Source organism: Chiloscyllium plagiosum, chromosome 6, assembly GCF_004010195.1.
Source record: "Chiloscyllium plagiosum isolate BGI_BamShark_2017 chromosome 6, ASM401019v2, whole genome shotgun sequence".
Lineage (NCBI taxonomy): Eukaryota > Metazoa > Chordata > Chondrichthyes > Orectolobiformes > Hemiscylliidae > Chiloscyllium > Chiloscyllium plagiosum.
In genome coordinates, this window is record NC_057715.1 from 88,678,376 (window position 1) to 88,702,566 (window position 24,191).

Here is a 24,191-nt window from a genome sequence, read left to right on the forward strand (position 1 = left end):
GTTTTGTGAGGCACGACCTGCCCTTCTGAAAACCATGCTGACTATCCTTGATCACATTATTCCTATCCAGGTGTTCATAAATCCTATCCCTTACAATTCTCTCTAAGACTTTGCCCACAACAGAAGTGAGACTCACCGGCCTATCCCTACTCCCCTTCTTGAACAAGGGAACCACATTTGCTATCCTCCAGTCTACTGGCACTATTCCTGTAGACAACGAGGACATAAAAATCAAGGCCAATGGCGCTGCAATCTCCTCCTTTGCTTCCCAGAGAATCCTAGGATAAATGCTATCAGGCCCAGGGGACTTATCTATTTTCACCCTTTCCTGAATTTCCAACACCTCTTCCCTACATACCTCAAAGCCGTCCATTCTAATTAATTGTGACTCAATATTCACATCGGCAACAATGTCCTGTTCCTGAGTGAATACTGACGAAAAGTATTCATTCAGTGTCTGTCCAATCTCTTCAGCCTTCACACGCAACTTCCCACTACTATCCTTGACTGGACCTATTCCTACCCTAGTCATTCTTTTATTCCTGATATACCTATAGAAAGCCTTAGGGTTTTCCCTAATCCTACCAACTAAGGACTTTTCATGTCCCCTCCTTGCTGCTCTTAGCTTGGAAGGAAGTGCTGTCCACTTGGACTTCATTATAACATGAGGAAAGATGAAACCATCTTAATTGTGTTCAATCATTTGATCGAACAGAAGTTGAAAATTGCTGTAAAGAGACATTTTGTTGAAGCTTTATGAATGCATAATTTGTGCTGTAGCTATTTATGCTTATTAGAAGTGGAAAATATTCATATGTAAGGATTTATTCTTTGTAAGGAAAAGAAATGTGTTCAAACCTTGCATTTTTTTTTCTCTCATTTGCCTGAAAGCTTTTGAAGGCTGTAGTTCCTTATTGTTTTTTTTAATGCCAATGCCTGGGCAAGTCACAAATTGACTTGCCAATCAATCAGCACCCTTTCCTCTTGTGGTATAGATTGTTGTGATTTATTGCAAATTCTTGTTTTTGCCTTCATTAAGGGCAAGAGTTAAACTTCTCCGTAATTAGATATTTAATTGTTTCTCTGTAATTTCCTTGACATCAATTTCTCTACATTATTCTCAACTAGTTGAGAAATGTGAGGTAATGCATTTTGGGAGAAGCTTTGATGGTATGTTTTGCTTGTTAGCAATATTTAGATTATTCCATATTTAAGAATTCATCTTGAAATGACCAGATTCACCAGACAAATGCATCAACTTTATAACATTCAAATTATGTCAGTGGTGACATAATGATATATTATTTTTGCTGTAGTAATTAAAGACTATATTTGGAGAACAACTTTTGAAAATTAGCAGTGAAAAATATTTCTTTTTTTTTGAATATCTGCTCTAAGTACTGAGTACTGGCAGTTTTCTAGGTGCAATGTTGAGACCTTAGTAAAAATGTATCTCGGAGCTCAAAGGCTAGATTGCGTTCTTTTTTAGAATGTTGGTTTCTGATGTGAAGAAAAATGTTTGTGTAAAGCTGTATTACTCGCTGGTGCTTTTCTTCATACCTAAATGTGCCTTAATTTTAAATCCAAAACTGCAGTGGTAATTTTGGATCTACTGTTGCATGACAAGTCTTTTAACAGCGGTAGTAATCACAGTGGATCAATTGGAGGAAGTACTGCCATTGAATATGAATACTTTAAAACGGGTTTCCTCGTTTACAAAAAAAAATTCAGTACTTTTTGTGATTGGTTATTGTGATTACATGTATAATAAATTTACATGCACACAGTTTTTGGAAGCAACTCAAAGCTGATGATGATGATCTCCATCAGTTTTGATTGTTAAATTTGGATAAGAATCTGAAAATAAAGAAGCTGGGCTTACTGAAAGGGGCTATAATGTTGTCATAAACTCAACTGGGTCACTAATGACCTATAGTTAAGGAAATCTCCTGTCCTTGGTTTGTTGTGGGCGGCACGGTGGCACAGTGGTTAGCACTGCTGCCTCACAGCGCCTGAGACCCGGGTTCAATTCCCGCCTCAGTTTGCACGTTCTCCCCGTGTCTGCGTGGGTTTCCTCCGGGTGCTCCGGTTTCCTCCCACAGTCCAAAGATGTGCAGGGTCAGGTGAATTGGCCATGCTAAATTGCCCGTAGTGTTAGGTAAGGGGTAAATGTAGGGGTATGGGTGGGTTTCGCTTCGGCGGGTCGGTGTGGACTTGTTGGGCCGAAGGGCCTGTTTCCACACTGTAATGTAATCTAATGTAAAAAAAAATCCCTGGCACACCAGATTGAGTGGCTTGGAATATGTTGGTGTTGATGTTGCCATGTGTTGTATTGGGAAAAAGGGGTCCAAATATTTCACATTTTTCATTTCAGTCTAATGTTCAGTTCTATTCCAGCCAGATAGTCATGTGGATGAAACAATGTAGGACAATGCAGATTAAAGAATCATTCATAAATGATGGAGGATGTGCACTGGAATGTAGGGTTAGTGAGGGTTTTGTTTTTCTTTCATAGGGTGTAGGTGTCCACCTATTCCTAATTGCCATTGAAGGGGGAGTAATATACTTCCAAGTCAGGATGGTATGTGGCTGAGAGGGGAACTTGTAGGTTGTGGTGATCACTTGCATCTCCTACTGTTGCCTTTCTGGCTATATTTGTAGGTTTGGAAGTTGCTGTCGAGGAACTTTTGTGGTTTGATGCAGCGTGCTGTGCAGGGTAAGTACTTCCGTCACTGAACATCAGTAGTAAATGGCATGAATTGTGAAGTGGTAGATGGAATTTCACTCAGTTGGGCTACTTTGACCTGCATTGTGTCCAGCTTCTTTAATGCTTTGAAGCTGCATGTATCTAGGCAAGTGGAGATAGTCATGATTTGGGCTATGTTAATGGTGAAAGGTTTTGGGGAGTAAGGTGAGTTAGTTTCTGCAGAATTCCTAATTTCTGACCTGGTCATGGAATCACAATATTCATATGGTTGATGGCAGTTTCTAGTCAATGATAGGATGTGGATATTTGGAGAATTAGACGATGGTGAGGCCATTGAATGTTGGGAAATGGTAAGAATCTTTCATGTTGCAGATGACCTGCCCTGTGTGTAAATGTTACTTGAACATCTCACTTCTGACCTATGACAGATGGGATGACATTGATGAAGCTGCTGAATTTGATTGCAGAGTTAAAATAGTTTGATAATGTTGTGATACTTGCAGTTGGTTACTGACATCAGAAATTTCCCTTCATGTTTGATGCTTGTTGTGATGAGCATTATGCAAATATGCATTGTGCATCTCATGACTCCCAAGGTGAGATAACCAAGTAGAGTACATTTGTCTCTTTTCAGATGTACATCGTCGAGATCCATTGTGTGGTTGCACATATCAAAACTTAGAATAGTTTCTTATATTGGCAGAGACTTGAGGTACTGCATGACATATCCATTGCTTCCTTCCTCTGTTATTGTTCTTCAAATGATTTCATTGATGTGGGGTTTTTTTCCTTCAATTTGATTTAGGAATTGCAATACCTTTAAGCAAAATCTGAGGAAGAAAAATATGTTGCAAGATCAGATTTATACTTTTTAAAACATTTGTTTGACCAGCATATACAGTGTACTTAAAGATTTTGAGTGTTTTTTTACCCCTGGGGGCAAATGTACTACAGGTTGTGGTATAGCTTGTAAAATAAACAAAGTAAAATTGTAAAACCTCCATGCTTTATGTAATACTTCATGAGTTCCTCATGATGTGCACTTAACTTAAAACTAGGCTACACCTGATTTCTAATAATTGCTGTCAGTTAATTCTAGCGAACTATTCCACAAGTGTGTTAATTTTTTTTAACATTCAAAATACTTATATACCATCTAATCATTTTCATCATGTTTGACATTTCCACTCCCCAAATTTTTTTGAAATCAGTGCTGGTCTCAACAAGGTATTTTAAAAGTATAGTTCTTTTCAAGTAGGTCACCATTAACAAAATCTGAAGTAGGAGATCAGGATTGGATTTCTTTTCTGTTGAAAGTAGAAAGCTTGAGGAATGACCAAATAATGGTCTTTAAAATTATGGGATGTTTTATTAAGAGTAGGCAGTACATGTATTTCCACTTCTGCAGAGGAATCAAATTAGAAACCCTCAAAAGGTGATCACCGCAAAATCAAATCGGAAATTCAGAAGCAATTTTTTTATCAAAACAGTGTAGAACACTTACAACAGGAAGTATTTGAGACAAATTGGAAAGGTGTGTTTTAATTGGAGTCCAAATACAAATTTGAGAGAGAAGTGAATAAGGGACTATGCTGATGGAATTAAATGATTGAAGATGGGAGGAGGCTAGAGTAGAGCCTAAAAACTGGCAAAGACTAGTAGGAGCAAATGTCCATTTTTGTTTATTCACATATTTTAGATATTGCTGGCTCGATCAGCATTTGTTGCCTACCCCAAAATGTCTTTCAGAAGGTAGTATTGATCTGTTTTCTGAACCACTGTAGTCTATCTGGTGTTGATGCATCCACAGTGCTGTTAGAACAGAGCCCTGGGATTTTGGCCCAGTGGCAGTGATGAATGGCAATATTGCACCATGCCAGAGTAGTATGTGGCTTGCGGGGGCGTTGTAGCATGATGTTCAGATGCACCTACTATTGTCCTTTGAGGTGATAGAGGTCTTTTGCAAGATGTTGTCAAAGGAACCTGCATGAGCTACTGCCATTGTATGTCAGAGATGATATGGGGTGCCAGTTTTGAACTGGAGTGGACAAGGTCAGAAGTCACATGACACCAGGTTACAGTCCAACAGGGTTATTTGAAATCATAAGCTCAAGATGGAGCAAGTGGATATTGAAGATGGTAAATCAAGTGCATTGCTTTGCTCTGGATTGCATTAAACTTTGTGGTATTGGAGCTATACTTATTCAAGCAAGTGATGTATATTCTTTGTAAAAATTCTTTAAAGTTGAAACTAGGTAGGATTGAAATGAATAGTATGGGATACTAATTTTATGCTCAGGTGAGCCATATGAAATAATGCAGAATGCTCTGCAGTATTATAAGGTAGAACTCTGGTGTATTTAAAATATATTCCATTGAGCTGTCTTTTTGACTAATGTCTTTTTAGTAATTGGGCCTTTAATTTATTATGGAAGTACGGAATTTAGTTTGGTCTGAAAATCATGGTATGGTCAAGATGATATTGAAGCCCTTGCTAAAATGCAAACATAAAATACATGGAGTTAGGAATTGGGATAGACTCTTACACCTTTAGGTCTACTCTGCTTGTCAATAAGTTCAAGGCTGATTGTGGCCTTGGTACCACTTCTCTGCTTACACACACACCCTTGAATTCCCTTCTTTGTTAAGAATTTATCTATCTGTGCCTTAAAAATATTCTATGACGTGGCCTCCAGCACACTGGGCAAGAGTATTCCATAGACTGAGTGAAAGAAAATGCTCCTCATATCCATCTTAAAAGAGACCCACTTATTTTTTTAAACGATATTCCTTAGTTCTAATCTGTCACTTGGCATAATATCTATCAGCATCAGCCCTGTCAAATCTATTAAACACTAGAGGTCAAATGTTGATTAGACAGAGTCCTGGCCTGTGCTTTTCTGGTCTGTTTTACTCCAACACACTCACCACCTCTTGCCATTCCAGCATTACTTGTTCCCTGTGTATACACCCAGTCAATATCTCACCCAGTTACCTTCAATGAACATATAATCATCACCTATTCCTTAGTTCCATTTAACATCAGACATCCCTATGAGATCCCTCTGGATAATAATGGATTCCCCTTTTTTTCCTTTTTAAAATACATTATATATAGACAATAATAATAAAAAGAAAAGTTGCACAAAATGATAATGTATCATATTCCTTTTTTGTGTAAAATGACTTTCCAGATATCCTTTTTCTAGTATTTCTCATAGTTATGTTGAGTTTGCTTTGTTTTTTTTTATAATCAGCTAGCTGTCTATTGTTTTTCACCAGTTTCAATCTGGATATTTTTCTATTCCCCAACATTTTCCAATCGCACATTTAGCTAGTTGCATGTTATCCCAATGTGACTTCATTTCAATGTAGCCCCCAATGGATATTGCTAAAAGATCCCTTTAGAGCTCGTTTTGAAATTTATGCTGAGTGAGACATCATTCCATAGCCCCCTCAAGGGGAGTCAAGCACGAGAGGGCATGGGTTTAGGGTGAGGGGGGAAAGATTTAAAAGGGGCAACTTTTTCACGCTGAGGGTGGTGTATGTATGGAATGAGCTGCCAGAGGAAGTGGTGGAGACTGGTACAATTACAACATTTTAAAAGGCATCTGGATGGATACATGAATAAGGACTAAGAGGGATATGGGCCAAGTGCTGGCAAATGGGACTAGATTAGTTTCGGATATCTGGTTGGCATGGATGAGTTGGATCGAAGGGTCTGTTTTTGTGCTGGACATCTCTATGACTCTAAGTGAGCATTTATGTTTGGTAAATTTTGCTACTGTTCTTAGCTCGCCAGCTAAAAAGCAACATTTACTTTCCTCTCACTAAAGAAAAATTATGAACCCAGCTGCATTTGAACCCCTCACATAAGAAGCATCACGAAAACGATAAGTCCCATGTTTGTAGTATCTCCCAATTATGGAAATTTCAAAACAGCATTGCCTCATTTTTAATTTTTTTCAATGTTTTGTTTGTTCAAATTATATCTTCTACCTTGGGATTTTCCATAGTTGTACTCAATTGTAAGTCCTTTAAAGAGGCCAGGTGCCATTTTTAGTAGGCACTCTAATTCAACAGTTTGAATAGACTTTGCAGTTCTCCATTTCAGTTTTAAAAAGCACTGTGTCTTTTCATGAAACCCTAGGACATCGGGGTTAGGTCATTTTTGGAATACTGCGTGCAGTTCTGGTCTCCTGCTATAGGAAGAATGTTGTGAAACTTGAAAAGGTCAGAAAAGGTTTACAAGAATGTTGCCAGGATTGGAGAGTTTGAGCATTAAAGAGAGGCTGAATAGTCTGGGCTATTTTCCCTGGAGTGTTGGAGAGTGAGGGGTAACCTTTATGAAGGTTTATATAATCATGAGAGACATGGATGTGGTGAATAATTATGGTCTTTTCCCTAGGGTGAGGAGTCCAGATCTAGAGGGCATAGGTTTAAGGTGAGAGGGGGGGAAAAATTTAAGAGACCTAAGGGGCAACTTTTTCATGCAGAGCAAGTGGTGGAGGCTGGTGCAATTACAAGACGTCTGGATAGGTATATGAATAGGAAGGGTTTAGAGGGATATGGGCTAAGTGATGGCAAATAGGACTAGATTTGGATGTAGGCTTGCTCGCTGAGCTGTAAAGTTCATTTCCAGATGCTTCGTTACCCTACTAGGTTACATCCTCAGTGGGCCTCAGGCGAAGCAATGTTGAAAATTCCTGCTTTCTACTTATGTTTGGGTTTCTTTGGGTTGGTGATGTTATTTCCTGTGATGAAGTCATTTCCAATTCCTTTTTCTCAGGGGGTGGTAGATGGGGTCTAACTCAATGTGTTTGTTGATAGAGTTCCGGTTGGAATGCCATGCTTCTAGGAATTCTCATGCATGTCTTTTTTTGGCTTGTCCTAAGATGGATGTGTTAGATTAGATTAGATTAGATTAGATTACAGTGTGGAAACAGGCCCTTCGGCCCAACAAGTCCACACCGACCCACCGAAGCGAAACCCACCCATACCCCTACATTTACCCCTTACCTAACACTACGGACAATTTAGTATGGCCAATTCACCTAACCTGCACATCTTTGGACTGTGGGAGGAAACCGGAGCACCCGGAGGAAACCCACGCAGACACGGGGAGAACGTGCAAACTCCACACAGTCAGTCGCCTGAGTCGGGAATTGAACCCGGGTCTCTGGCGCTGCGAGGCAGCAGTGCTAACCACTGTGCCACCGTGCCGCCCACTGTTCCAGTCGAAGTGTGTCCTTACCTGTATGTAAGGATACTGGTGATACTAAGGATACATGTCATTTTGTGGCTAGTTGATGTTTATGTATCCTGGTGGCTAGTTTTCTGCATGTTTGTCCAATGTAGTGTTTGGACTAGTCTTTGAAGCATGGCATTCCAACTGGAATTCTATCAACAAACACATCGAGTTAGACCCCATTTACCACCCCCTGAGAAAAGGACCAGGAAGTGACTTCACCAGAGGAAATGACATCACTAACCAAAACATATAAATAGAAAGCAGGAATTTTCAGCATTGCTTCACCTGAGGCCCACTGAAGATGTTACCTAGTTGGGTAACAAAACGTCTGGACGTGAACCTTCCAGCTCAGTGAGCCAACCTACATCCAAAACCTCAACCTGAGCTGAAAATCTTCTCAAAACTCACTTGGACTGTATTTATTTAGCATATCTGGTCGGCATCGATGAGTTGGACCAAAGGGTATGTTTCCGTGTTGTACATCTATATCGCTGTTTTGAAGAAATCCTTTTAATTATTATATATTCTTGTATAAAGTGATATTTCATATATTTCTGTCTGGTTTCCAATGCAACGTAGCTCATGCCCCATAAATCAGTCTTCTAATTTTGAATGCTGTTTTAAAATTTATTTAAATAACGATTTCAAATTCACTGTTCTTTTCCACAAAAAATCATCGAAACACATCATAAAATGCTTGAAATCTGTCCTCCATGCAAGTAAAACATGGCAGGATTTGCTTCAACTGAAGACAGCCCAACAAACACCAAACTTGAGAGGCCTTATTTTTACTGTATGTGTATGTATCTAACTTTCTCACTTGGTTTCGCACGTCTTCTGAAGGGCAAAGAAATGCTTCTCTTTTGAACTGGTATCCCTCTAGAAATGGTACTTTAATGGCAATTATCTACATTGCCATTATATTTGTTGCTAACAGTAACAAGAAAATACTCCAAATTGCTTTTCCTGCCATAGGTGAATGTATACATGTCCTGGTCTCTTGTGTTTTTTTGAACCTGATGCCACCAGCCTGGATTTATCCTTGTAAACCAATCAGGAGGCATCTTTTCCATGCATCACCACTTCCTTGATAGGGCTGGTTGTCCCCCATTTGACACCTCTTTGAACAAATTCTGTCTCCAGCTTTCTAATTTATTCATAATCTAAGCCTTCCTAATCACGTAGGCTTGAGCTCCTGCTGTCATTCTTGATATGTCCTATATTCCTTGTTACTCATTCTGTCTCTTTCAAGACTGTTACTTACAGAACTTACATTAGTTTCCTGCTATCCATTTTTGTATTTCATGCTTCCAATCCATGGGACTGACCTTTTTGTCCCCTCATTCTGTACATTTAACCAATGGCCTTCCCTGCTCTACTTATAGTCACATTTTTTTTTCATTGACTACTACTTCCTTCTGGTAACTATTTGATTTTAGTTTCCATTTTTTGTATTTGTCTTTTGGGATGGATGGCCTTACTTTGACCTAGAAGTGAGCTGTTCTTTATCTAGCAAACTTTCAATAGTGGCAGAGAGACAACAGGAGGCGATGGACCAGTGGTATTATCACTAGTCTATTAATCCAGAAACTGGCTAATGTTCCGGGGACCCAGCTTTGAATCCCAGCACAACAAATGGTATAGTTTGAATTCGATAAAAAAAGAAATCTGAAATTAGGAATCTATTGTTGACTGTGAAACCATTACTGAGTGTTGGAAAAACCCATCTGGCTCATTCATGTCCTTCAGGGAAGGAAATCTGCCATCCTCACCTTGTATGGATTACATGTGACTCCACACCCACAATACTGTGGTTGACTGACAATTACTAACTGATATGATGTAGCAAGCCACTTAGTTGTATCAATCATTATGAAGTCTGAACAAAGAAATGAAACCGGACAGACCACCCAGCATTGACGAAAACACTGGAAAAGGCAGCAGTAGAAACAGGCCTGTTGACCCTGTAACACCTTCCTTCACATCTGTGAGTTGGTGCCAAAATTGGGAAAGCTGTCTCACAGGCTAGTCAAGCAATAGCCTGATATAGTCATATTCATGGAGTTGTACCTTACAGACAATGTCCCTGGATATGTCTTTCCCACAGGCAGGACAGACTTAACAGAGGTGACAGCACAGTGTTACACAATTGGGAGGGTGTTCCCCTTGGAATCTGCAACATTGACTCCGGACTTCGAAGTCTCATTATTTCAGTTTATGGGCAAGGAAACCTCCTCCTTCCAATGTACTGTCCTCCCTTGGTGGTTGAATCCGTACTCCTTCATGTTGAAGAACACTTGGAGGAAGTACTAAAGGTGGCATTGACACAAATGTAGTGTGAATGGGGAATTTCAATGTCTACAATAGAGATTGGCTTGGCAACAGCACTAATGATTGAGCTGATCAGGTCCTCAAGGACATAGCTGCTAGATTGGGTCTGCGGCAGTTGGTGAGGGAACCAAAAACAGGGGAAAAATGTTTGACCATATCCTTTTACTAATCAGATGCATCTGACCTTGATGGTATCGGAAAGAATGACTACACATAGTCCTTGTGGAGACTAAGTTCCACCTTCACACTGAGCATATCTGTCATCATATTAGACAGAGTTTGAACACCTCTAGGAACTCAAGACTGGAGGCACTCTTGGCTATCAACAGCAACAGAGCTATACTCGAGCATAATCTGCAACCTCATGGCCTGGCATAACTCCCAATCAGCCATTAGCACCAAGCCAAGGGATCAACCCTGGCTCAATGGAGAATGCAGGAGGGCATGCCAAGAGCAGCACCAGGCATACCTAAAAATGAGGTGTCAACCTGGTGAAGCTACCAAACAGGGCTGCATGCATGCCTTTAGCATGCATAAGTAGCAACTGATAGACAGAGCTAAGCGATCCCGTAACCAATGGATCATATATAAGCTCTGCAGTCCTGCCATATCCAATTTTGAATGGTGGTAGACAAATAACTAATTGGAGGAGGAGACTCCACAAATAACTCCTCCAAAGCTCAACACGTGCAAAATAAGGCTGAACAATTTGCAACAATCTGCCAGAAGTACAAAGTTGGTGATCCATCTGAGTTTTTTCCAGTAATCCCCAGCATTACAGATATCAGTCTGTAAGTCGTTGGAGGCGCTGGAAGCTGCAAAAGCTATGGGCACTGACAGTATGATGTAGCAAGCCACTTAGTTGTATCAATCACTATGACGTCTGAACAAAGAAATGAAACTGGACAGACCACCCAGCATTGACCAAAATACTGGAAAAGGCAGCAGTAGAAAGACATGGGCACTGACAGTATACTGAAGACTTATGCTTCTGAACCTGTTGCTCCCCGGCCAAGATTTTCCAGTACATTGACAATACTGACATCTACCTGACAATGTGGCAAAACGCCCAGGTATAGCCTATACATGCAAAGCAGGACAAATGCAGCCTGGCCAGTTACTGCCCCTTTGGTCTACTCTCGATCGTCAGTACAGTGATGGAAGGTGTTATCAATAGCAGTACCAAGCAACATTTGCTCAACAATAACCTGCTCAGTGATACTGTGTTTGGGTTCTAACATGGCACTCAGCTCCTGACCTCATTACAGCCTGGTTCAAACATGGACGAAAGAGCTGAAATCCAGAGGTGAGGCAAGAGTGATAGCTCTTGACATCAAGGTGACATTTGACTGTGTGTCATCCAGGATCCCTAACAAAATTGAAATAATTGGATATCAGGAGGAAAGCCCTCCACTGGTTTGAGTTACACCTGGCACATAGGAAGATGGTTGTGATTGTTCGAAGTCAGACATCTCAGCTCCAGGACAACTTTCCAGGAGTTCCTCAGGGTAGTATCCCAGCCCAACCATCTTCAGCTGCTTTATCAATGACCTTCTCTCCATCATAAGGCAAAAGTGGGGATGTTTGCTGATGATTGTACAATGTTCAACATTCACCTCAAACATTGAAGCAGTCCATGTTCAACTGCAACAAGATCCGGACAATATCCAGGCTTGGGCTGACAAACGGCAAGTAATATTTGCACCACACAAGTGCCAGGCAGTGACTATCTCCAATAGGAGACAATCTAATCACTACCACTTGATTTTCAATGGTGTTACCATCACTGAATCCCCCTCGATCAACGTCCTTGGGGTTACCAGAAGCCAGTAACTCAACTGGACTTGTCACTTAAACGCAATGGCAGCAAGAGCAAGTTTAAGGCTTAGACTACTGTGTTGAATGATTCACCATCTGACACCCCATACCCTCTCCAGCAAGACAGGAGTCAGGAGTGTGATGGAAAACTTCCCACTTGCCTGGATGAGGGTAGCTCCACCAAAACTGAAGAAACTTGACACTATACAGAACAAAGCAACCAGCCTGATAGGCACCGCATTCACAAGCATCCAGTCCCTCCGTCACCAATATGCCATCGCAGCAGTGCATACTCTCTCTTAAGGTGCACTGCAGGAATTCACCAAAGATCCAGCAGTTCCCAAACCTACAACTGTGACCATCTAGAAGGACAAGAGCAGCAGATGCATGGGAATTCATGCAAGTTCCCCTCAAATCCATTCACTGTCTTGAGTCGGAAACATATTGCTGTCCCTTCAGTGATGACGGGTCAAAATCCCGGATTCCCTCCCTATGTCATGATTTAGAGACGCCGATGTTGGACAGGGGTGTACAAAGTTAAAAATCACACAACACCAGGTGATAGTCCAACATGTTTATTTGGAACCACTAGCTTTCAGAGTGCTGCTCCTTCATCAGGTGATTGTGGGGAATAAGATTGTAATTTATACAACCTTATCATGGTAGACGCTGCAAGTCATGTCAGAATGTCGACACAGATACCACCATTACGTGTGGGGACACCTCTCACCATGTACGTGGCAGGTACTTGTGCAACTCAGCCAACGTTGTCTGTCTCATACACTGCAGGCAAGGATGCCTTGAGGCATGGTACATTGGCGAGACCAAACACAGGCTACAGCAACGGATGAATGGACACCGCAGAACAATCAACAGACGAGAGTGTTCCCTCCCAATTGGAGAGCACTTCAGCAGTCCGGGGCATCTGACCTCTGACATTCAGGTGACCATCCTCCAAGGTGAACTTCAGGACAGGCAACAAAGCAAAGTGGCTGAGCAGAGGCTGATAGCCAAGTTCAGTACCCATGGAGACAGCCTCAACTGGAACCTTATGTTCGTGTCACACTACAGGTGATCCCATTGCACAGACACCCACCCCTTTACACTCGCACTCACACACACCCTCTGAGAGAATCATAAACCCCCCCAACACCCACATGCACACATGTTTGTGGGGTGAATTTGTACTTGCAGAATTACATTTTACTTTGCTCAAAAACTGCATGAATCCATGTAAGATTCTGTAAATAAGTTTTTTAGATTAGAATCCGTCTTACTATTTGGCACAGGAAGCTGACACCTTCAATACCTTATCTGGGCCGACATGACACCAATTGTTAAATTTCACTTGAGAATGTAACTTTTCAAAAAACAAAAGTTTTGCAGTTTACATATCAAAGAATTGAAACCAACATGGTCATTTTAAAAGATGAGAGACTTAACAAAGAATCCAGGTCTTTTTCAATATATAATTTCAGTTACATCACACTGTAAACTTTTGCTATAAATTGTGTTTTACAATCTTATTCTGCACAATCACCTGATGAAGGAGCAGTGCTCCGAAAGCTAGTGCTCCCACATAAACCTGTTGGACTATAACCTGGTGTTGTGTGATTTTTAACTTTGCCCTTCTCTAAGGGCAATGTGGGTTAACCTGCAGCTTGTGGAGGGTAGCGATTCGAGAAGATAATTCTTCACTACCACTTTAAGGGCAGATAAGGGCTATAAATGCTGTCCAGGCTGTTTGCCACGAGTAAATTTTTAAAAAACGTCTGAACTCATAATGCGATATGATAATGAGAAATGCCTGGATCCTTGTTACTTTCTATAACAACTTTGGAGTGAGTCAATTGTAATCTTTATCAGTCGAGAGTGTGGTGCTGGAAAAGAATAGCAGGTCAGGCAGCATCTGAGCAGCAGGAGAGTCCACCTTTTGTGCAAAAACCCTTCAACAGGAAGGTTAGGGCATTCCTGATGAAGGGTTTTTGCCCAAAAAGTCGACTCTCCTGCTCCTCTGATGTGCCTGATCTGGTGTGCTTTTCCAGCACCACACTCTCGACTCTAATCTCCAGCATCTGCAGAACTCACTTTCACCCTGTAATCCTTATCAAGCAACCCCGAAGAGTGTACCCGGACAGCTTAGTGTTCATGCTGTACAATTTTATTTTAACCAATAATCTTTCCTAGGTGCCTCCACGCTTTAAGACACTATTTTTAGAAATAAATGATGTCTCCTTGATGGAAACCAATTTTCAATGGCCTTATGTTTTAAGGTTCACCAAATTCTTTCTTGAAATGCTGGATTTGATTAAAGCCTATCTGCCTGGTGCAATGCATTGAAATGTTTTTAAAAAAGTGCTAATTGCCGTTCCTTCAGTATCTGTCACTGATCACTTATTACTGATGGAATTTGAAGTTTATTACCTGAAATGAACTGATATAGTCTATAAATACCACTCATTTGCACTGAAGGTCACCTTAGATTACAACAGGATCTTGATGAGATGGGCCAGATGGAGTTTAATTTAGGTAAATGTGAGGTGCTGCGTTTTGGAAAACAAAATCTTACCAGGACTTAATGATAAGGTCTTAGAAAGTGTTACTGAACAAAGAGACCTTGGAGTGCAGGTTTCTCGCTCCTTGAAGGTAGAATCACAGGTAGATAGGATAGTGAAGAAGGTGTTTGGAATGCTTTCCTTTGTTGGACAGAGTATTGAGTGCAGGTGTTGGGAGGTCATGTTGCGGCTGTGCAGGACATTGATTAGGCCACAGTTGGAATATTGCATGCAATTCTGGTCTCCTTCCTATTGGAAGGATGTTGTGAAACTTGAAAGGGTTCAGGAAAGATTTACAAGGATGTTGCCAGGATTGAAGAATTTGAGCTATAAGGAGAGGTTGAATAGGCTAGGGCTGTTTTCCCTGGAGCGTCCGAGGCTGAGATGTGACCTCATAAGAGGTTTATAAAATCATGAGGGGCAAGGGTAGGGTAAATAGACAAAGTCTTTTCCCTGGGATGGGGGAATCCAGAACTGGAGGGGATAGGTTGAGGGTGAAAGGGGAAAGATATAAAAGAGACCTAAGAGGCAACTTTTTCACGCAGAGGATGGCGCATGTGTGGAATGAGCTGCCAGAGGAAGTGGTGGAAGCTGGTACAGTTGCAACATTTAAAAGTCAACTGGATGGGTAAATGAATAGGAAGGGTTTGGAGGGATATGGGCCGGGTGCTGGAAGATGGGACTAGATTAGTTTGGGATATCTGGTTGGCAAAGACGAGTTGGACCGAAGGGTCTCTTTCTGTGCTGAACTGATAATTCATTGTTTTATTGATCTTCCAACATTTCATGAAGCATTTTATACTTGCACATACTTTGTGGCTAATAGTACTTTCTGCTGTTGCATTCATATTTGCACAGACCTCTCGGTTGATCAATTGTAATTGCCCCAATTATTTGAGCAAAATTTTACAAAGTGTAACCTCTATTCACTTTCCATCACCTTGCCATAATTGTTTTCTTCTCTTTATTATGTATTATTATTAACTGACTGAATTTGTTTGGCAAATCTACAAAATGCAAAATGGAAATGTTTGTTTCTTGACACAATTTTTAATCCATAGCTACTAACTTATTGAATGCCTATTTCAGTGATCTTCCATGCTTAAGATCTCACATTCATCACTCATCTTTTCTATAAATTTATTGTATTCCTTATTCATGCAAACTTGTAATTTTTTAAAAATCTGTTAAAAGACCATTTCATTTTAATGTAAATGTTGGAAATGATGTACGTTTTTGTCCTTTGTCAATAACACCACTTGATTTTTTTTTATAGTCTAATAAATGAACAAATTAGTATCCTCATTGTAAATTCCAAGTTCATGGATTTTGCAAATGTAATAGTTTTGTTGTTTTCCATATCCACAATCAGTGTCTTTAATAACAGTATTTTACTGGGTTCTGCATTTTTGTCTATAAAATAGTTACGTCTATTTTCCAAGGAATGATTACGCACTAAAATCTTGGAAGAATAACCATTCCCAAATCTGAAACTGGTGAATTCAAATTCTTTAGCCTTGTTCTCATTCTTAGTATTGAGATACTCCAGGTAAAATTTTACCCAGTTCATTCCAGGCACTCTAAACATGAATTTGTTCTCAAACACTATACAATTGAAAGATATAATGCCCTCTCTTCGTTCCATGGGAGTTGGTTTATCTCATTTAATTATACAACTGTTTTGTGATGCAATGTGCCATCAGTAGCGTAGATTCAATTCCTGCACCAGCTGAGATTTCTATAAAGAATTTTCCTTCATGAACTCGAGCTTGAGCTTTGGATTCAGAGTTGTGACGTTTTAAAGCAAATTGGAGGGTCACTTACACAAACTTCAATGGAAGAACCTCCTTGCAATTTGCATCTTGGGGAGTCCATGGAAACATTGAAGAGAAATTAAAATACATTTTGCATTGCTTTTTACATTATAGTCTAATGTTAATTTGTTTAATTTCCACATATACAATAAGATTGTATTGGCTGGGGAAAGAAATTCTTGCGGCATAGTTCTATTGATTCATTGCCGAATGTTCAGTTTTCTTTGTGTTAACAGTCCCTCACACAATTTGTAAAATATATTTATTAAATGTATCAGTTACCTTGACTGAAATGTAATTGTTTCTAACAGTGTGCATTCTAATTTGAGAATTTACTCAAAAAAAACAAAAATTGATGATGATTCAACAAAGTAAATAATGTTACATTCTGTAAAATGCAGAATTTCAAGGATTTTAGTACATGCATCAGTTTTATAACATTGGATTAAGGATAGTGTTGATTATAAAATTAATGTAACCTGGAATTTAGCCAAGTGTCAATTTCAGAGCAGTCTTATCCTTTTTGTAAGTGCTTTTTTTTTTGAAAGAGTGCGAGATGATTGAGAATAATTATTGTCGGATTTAACAAATGACCTTTTTCTTACAATGGAGAAAAATGGAGGGTGAATATTATGCCTGTTAACCAGAGCTATATGGATATTAATTAAATGGCGATTGTTACATGACATACTGAAGTGAAATTGATAGCTCGTTTTACCAATATGTTCCATATTTGCAATATGTCCAATAAAAGTTGAGAATTTTTAACTTGTGTGAATATATTTTATAACATTTTAACTTTTTAAATTTTTCAAAAATGGATTGGATAACTAGTAATTCAAATTAGATTTTTTAATAATCAATTTTTTTCTTGCGCATTGTTATATTTCAGAAACATTTGATTGTCTTTTTGTTCTGAAGTTTATTTTCATTGGGTGCAAGGTATTTTAGAACTTGTTTGAATTTGCACAATTCTTAGCAAAGTAAATATTTTGATTCTGATCCATTTGTACATCTCAGGAATTTGCTGAATGTGTTTGTGCAAAGAGTGTAAGACTAGGAACTGGATTTGGAAGACATGTTTTTGCACTACAATTTTAAACTGAGTGACAGAAAATTTTCTTCTTATTTCAAGATGGCCCTCGTCCATCTCAGAAAGAAATTATTTCACTGCGGGCTTTTATGCTGCTATTTTTGAAACAACTAATTTTGAAGGTAAGAACTGATGTGTATACTAACATGTTAAAAAGGTACACTTTTCACTAAGCTTTGTTAGCTTATAGAAATCAGGAACGAAGATCACTACAGTGATGAAACAAAATTCATTGCATGTTTGCTGTGATTGTATTCTATTAAGGCTTAACAAAGAGGCTGAAAACATGTTTGGTGAATTGCTTGGTCTCCCATTACAGAATTAATCTAATCTACAATCTGACTATGTTTTGCATTTCATTGTCTGAATATAAATTGTCAACTGTAGTTATGTTTGTTTGAATAGGATCGTGGTGTCAAAGAAGATGAACTTCAAAGTATTCTTAATTACCTGTTAACCATGCATGAGGTGAGTTCAAAATGTATCGTTATGCAAGCGAATAAATTAAGAATAGAAGTGTACCAGTCAGATCCTTGAGCCTGTTTTTGCCATTTAATAAGATCCTGGGTAAACTGAATCCTTGGCATTCCTGTTTATCCTTGCTAAACTTTCACCCAATTGCTTATCAAAATCTAATTTTAAAAATGCTAGCATCAATTATAGCAGATGTAATATCAGAGTATTTGCAAATGCAAAATAAAATTGAGCAGAGTCAACATGACTTTTTGAAGGGGAAATCGTGATTGATAAATTTATTGCGTTCATTGAGTTAACAAGCAGGATAGATAAAGGAGATTCCCAGAAACATATTTGGATTTCCAAAAATTGTTCTGAGGTGCCACACTTAAGGCTCCTTAAAATAAAATAGTACATTGATTTGGGCTAACATATTTGGACAAGTAGAGGATTGGCTAATTAATTGACGATAGATTTTGGAGGCTTTTTCAGAGTTGTAACCTGTAGGTTTGCAACAGGAATCCATGCTAGTACTACAATTAATTACAATAGATATGAATTACTTGGATGTCAGAAGTGAGTGTACAATTGCCTAGTTTGTTGATGACACAGGAATAAGTGGGAAGGCTAATTGGGGAAAATACTCAGATTGAGTGAGCAAAAGCATGGCAATAGATGGAATATAATGTGGGCAAGTGTGTGGTTATGCATCTTGACTGGAAGTAAAGAAGAACTGATAATTATATGGGGGAAGAGTGCTGAAAACTGCAGCACAGAGGGATTTGGGTGTTGTGCATTTATTAGAAAAAGTGCACATTAAAGTTCAGGTAATAGAGAAGGCAAATAGAATGTTGGTCTTCATTTCAAAGGGAATGGAATATGAAAGGTATTGCTAAAGCTGTACAAGACATCAGTCAGATGTGAACAGCTTTGTTCTCCTTAATCACATTACTATTTCTGTATGTAAACAAATATGTGTATTATTGTCTTCAGTCATTTTAATGTTGAAAATATTTGAGATGACTTTAAAATCTGAATGAATTAATTTGGGTACTAACCATACAAATCAGGGAACTTCCAGTGTCAAACAAAATTTGTTCTCAATTAATTAATCACAATTTATTCATCTGAATGGTGGGTGAGGAAGGGCTAAAGCTTAATGATGAAAATGCCCATTTTTTAAGAGGTACAGGAAGTTTGACCAGTTCCCTGAAAAAAGTAAGCAGAAAAAATTATAAAGGGACGTAAGACCAACTTTTTTTTTGTTTTGTAAAATCTGTTTGACCCATAAAGCATAATAATATCAATTTACATTTTCAATAACATCTATTTTGTAGTGCATTTAATGTAAGAAAATACTTTAGAAGCTACACAAACATTTTAAGACGAGTATGACACCAATCTGCATAAGGAGATATTGGATCAGAAAATAAAAAGCTTGAATTTGAAATAATATCTTAAAGAAGGGAAAGGTGCTTGAAGAGAATTTCAGAGCTCAAGGGTTTGATATTTGAAGGTTGAGCTGCCAAAATTAGAGGAGGTGAGATTTAGAGAAGTACAGATATCTTCAAGTAGTGTTTGTTCCATTTTTTACTTCCCCCACAGGGTGTTGTGGTGTTTCAGGATTGAATTTATCTGTATGTCTGTCTTGCTCTATTTTGAGCCCTGTGAGAAGTTGAGTTTTAGCAATATATCTGAATGAAGAGAGCTTTATTTTGTTTGACTGCCTCTCTATTCCATGACACAGGATGAAAACATTCATGATGTTTTGCAACTGTTGGTTGCACTGATGTCAGAGCACCCTGCATCCATGATACCTGCTTTTGATCAACGAAATGGGATACGGTGAGGACATAAGTATACTACAGCTGCGAATAAACCAACTAGGGAATTTGTTCAGCAGTTTATATTTTTGGTCATTTTGTTTTCGGCTTTCGTTGTGAGGAAATTAAAATAATATTTTTTATGGAAATATTTTCCTTCTATTAAAATAATTGAGCATGCTTTTTGATTTGAACATGAGTACAAAATTGACAATTTCAAATGCATTTGCGATATTCTTGTAAAACACTAGTGTTTTTGAAATTTGTGACATGTTGAGATTCTATTTTCCAACCAACAAAATTCATTCATTAAATCACCACACCAGAGCAATGACAGCATATTCTTCACCAATTTTTAGGTTTCTAACAATGAGAGTGGCTGACAGAAAAGTCAGATTTTGAAACACTTTTTTGCTGTAATGGTGATACACTCAACTTCTGGATAACATGGAAAGTAGGAGGAGGAGGAGGCCATTTGGCACTTCAGACCTGCTCTGCCATTCAATATGATTATGACTGATCATCCATCATGTTCTTACTTTCTCCCATACCCTTTGATCCTTTTAGCCCTAAGAACTATAGATAATTCCTCATTGAAAAAACGCAACAATTTGGCCTAAACTACTTTTTTGTGGCTGAGAATTTCACAGGCTCACTACTCTCTGGGTGGAAAAAGTTGTTCTACGTTGAAATAGTCTTCGAGGAGAAAGTGAGGACTGCAGATGCTGGAGATCAGAGCTGAAAATGTGTTGCTGGAAAAGTGCAGCAGGTCAGGCAGCATCCAAGGAACAGGAGAATCGACGTTTTGGGCATCCTGAAGAAGGGCTTATGCCCAAAACGTCGATTCTCCTGTTCCTTGGATGCTGCCTGACCTGCTGCGCTTTTCCAGCAACACATTTTCAGCGTTGAAATAGTCTTGCTTCATACCCTTAAACTGGGCCTCCTGGTTCTTGATTTCTTGGTCAAATGGAACATCCTTCCTGAATTTACCCTGTTTGATCCTGTTATAATATGATAGGTTTCTATGAGAGCCCCAAAGTCTTCTGAATTTCAATGAATATAGTTCTAACTGATCAAATCTGTCTTCAGAAGTCAGGAATCAGTCTGGTAAATCTTTGTCATACTCCCTTTTAGTCAAACATCCATCCTCAGATAAAGTGACTAAGCTGCACATACAACTCCAGTTGTGGTCTCATCAAGGCCCTGGAAAATTGCAGCAGGTATATCCCTGTTCCTGTACTTGAATTCTCTCGCAATGAAGGCTAACATACCTTTTACCTTCTTCACGGCCTGCAGTATCTGCATGCTTTTAGCCATTGCTAAACAAGGACACCCATGTCATGTTGCACCTCCCCCTTACCAAATTAGTGACCAATTAGATGATTTGCCTTCCTGTTTTTGCTACAAAAGTGGATAATCTTTCATCAGTCCACAATTTCATCTGCCATCATTTGCCCACTAACTCAACTTGTCCTAATCACACGGAAGCATCTCTGCATCATCCTCGCAATTCATTCTCTCTCAAACTTGCAGATTTTATGTTTCATTCCTACGTCTAAAATTGTGACTGGATAATATGAAAAGTGGGGTCCAATCATTGATTCATGCATTACCCCTGAGCCACTGCCAGCAATTTGGAAAAATATCAGTTTATTCTACTGTTTTCTGTCTGCAAACTAGTTCTGTATCCTTGTCAATATGGTACCCCCAATTTCATGTGCTTTAATTTTCCATACAAATCTCATGTCAGACCTTATTAAAAGCCTTCTGAAAGTCCAAGTAAACAGTATTCATTGGTTCCCCCTTATCCACTTGTTAAATCCTCAAATAAAACCAGTGGCCTTGTCAACTATGATTTCCCTGTTGTAAATCCATGCTGACTGATTCTGTCACTATTTTCTGCTATTAAACTTATAACGGAGTCTAGCTTTTTTTCCCACTGATTAGCTGATGTCGAGCTAATCAATTTATAATTCCCTTTTTCTCTCTACCTCATTTTAAAAATGTGGGGTTACGTTCGCTAATTTTCAATCCATACGAACTGTTTCAGAGTGTCTCAAATCCTGAAAGGTGACCACCAATGCATCCACTATTTCGAGGGCCACTTTATTAAGTACTCTGGGATGTAGATTATCAGACCCTGGAGATTTATTGGCCTAAAATCCCATTGATTTCCCCAACACTCTTTCCCTATGAACGCCGATTTTCTTCACTTCCTCCTCCCTGTGTTCTGGATCAATAGGTTGAGGAACCAACTAGAAAACAGACCCCACCCCATGCTGGGTACTGTGCAATGACATAAGGAATAATTGTCAATTTAGCTATGTCACCACAAGATGACAAAGTTCTTCACCCAGATTGACAGTATGGCTGGTTCATAGACTAAGGTCCTAAACCTAAATAAAGGAAAGTATGATGATATGAGACATGAGCTGACTATGATAAACTGGACCCTGTGTTCCAACATTTCCAGGACATTATTTGTGATCTCCTTTGTGAAGCTAGAACGAATATGTGTACTTAATTAGTCTGCTCGTTCTTTGTTCCCCATTTTAACTTCCTCTGTTTCTGACTTTAGAAGACCTACATTTGTCTTCACTAATATTTTTAGCTTTGCACACAGATAGGAGCTTTTAAAATTAATCTGTGTTTTAATGCAAGCTTTCTGTTATACTCCACTTCTCCCCCTATTTTATCAATTCCTTTGTTCTCCCCTTGCTGAAATCTAAATTGCTCCCAATTGTCATGTCTGTTGCATTTTTTTGGCCATTCTATATTGTTGGTTTCAAGATTCTCCCTAAGTTCCGTCGTTATTCAAGGCCTGGCCACGTTTCTCGTTTTGATTTTGTGCAATTGCTGCAGATCCTCCATTGAATTCTTTTAATGTTACCATTGCTTAATCACCATCATCCTTTTAAATAATATTTTTCAGTTTATCATAGTCAGCTCATGTCTCATATCATCATACTTTCCTTTATTTAGGTTTAGGACCTTAGTCTATGAACCAGCCATACTGTCAATCTGGGTGAAGAACTTTGTCATCTTGTGGTGACATAGCTAAATTGACAATTATTCCTTATGTCATTGCACAGTACCCAGCATGGGGTGGGGTCTGTTTTCTAGTTGGTTCCTCAACCTATTGATCCAGAAAGCAATCCTGTACATACTCCAGGAATTCCTCCTCTGTGGTATTGTTACTGATTTGATTTACCCAATCTATATGCAGATTGCAGTCACCATTAGTTTCAACTGTACTTTTATTGCATCTGTCTCTAATTTGCTTTTAAAAGCCTTACAATGCCACTACCTTTGGGGGTCTATATACAACCTGCACTATTGTGTTCTACCCATTTTTGTTTTTAAGCTCCATCCATACAAACAGCACTTGACTGTAGCTAATACACTTCCACACTCTTATATTACAGCTCTTTAATTAGCAGTGCTATCCTCTTTTTTGTTTTGGTTAGTGTGGTGCTGGAAAAGCACAGCAGGTCAGGGCAGCATCCGAGGAGCAGGAAAATCGATGTTTCGGGCAAAAGCCCTTCATCAGGAATAGAGGCAGGAAGCCTCCAGGGTGAAGAGATAAAAGGGTGGGGGGGTGGGAAGGGAGATTGGCAGGTAGGACTGGTCATGAGGACAGTGCTGAGCTGGAAGGTTGGAACTGGGGAAGGGGAAATGAGGAAACTGGTGAAGTTCACATTGATGCCCTGGGGTTGAGGTGTTCTGAGGCGGAAGACGAGGCGTTCTTCCTCCAGGTGTCGGGTGGTGAGGGAATGGCGGTGGAGGAGGCCCAGGACCTGCATGTCCTCGGCAGAGTGGAAGGGGAGTTGAAATGTTGGGCCACAGGGTGTTGGGGTTGATTTGTGCGGGTGCCTTGGAGATGTTCCCTGAAGCGCTATGTGAGCTGGTGTCCAGCCTTCCCAACGTAGAAGAGACCGCATCGGGAGCAACGGATACAATAAATGATATTGGTGGATGTGCAGGTGAAACTTTGGATGTGGAAGGCTCCTTTGGGGCCTTGGATGGTGGTGAGGGAGGAGGTGTGGGCGCAGGTTTTGCAATTCCTGTGGTGGCAGGGGAGGGTGCCAGGACAAGAGGGTGGGTTGTAGGGGGGGGCGTGGACCTGACTAGGTAGTCACGGAGGGAATGATCTTTGCGGAAAGGGTTGGGGAGGGAAATATATCTCTGGTGGTGGGGTGCGTTTGGAGGTGGCGGAAATGTCGGTGGATGATATGGTGAATGTGAAGGTTGGTAGGGTGGAAAGTGAAGACCAGGGGGTTTCTGTCCTTGTTACGGTTGGAGGGGTGGGGTTTGAGGGCGGAGTTGTGGGATGTGGATGAGAT

At 39.6% G+C, this 24,191-nt stretch overlaps 1 protein-coding gene across 1 annotated transcript in view; it reads left to right on the forward strand.

The window, feature by feature from the left end:
- nbeaa (neurobeachin a) overlaps positions 1-24,191 on the forward strand; it is an 849,844-nt gene that overhangs the window by 171,233 nt on the left and 654,420 nt on the right. Inside the window, exons 14-16 of the mRNA XM_043692709.1 lie at positions 17,612-17,691; positions 17,975-18,037; positions 19,773-19,870. Of these exons, the coding sequence (XP_043548644.1) occupies positions 17,612-17,691; positions 17,975-18,037; positions 19,773-19,870 (241 nt within the window). The remainder of the gene's footprint in view (positions 1-17,611; positions 17,692-17,974; positions 18,038-19,772; positions 19,871-24,191) is intronic.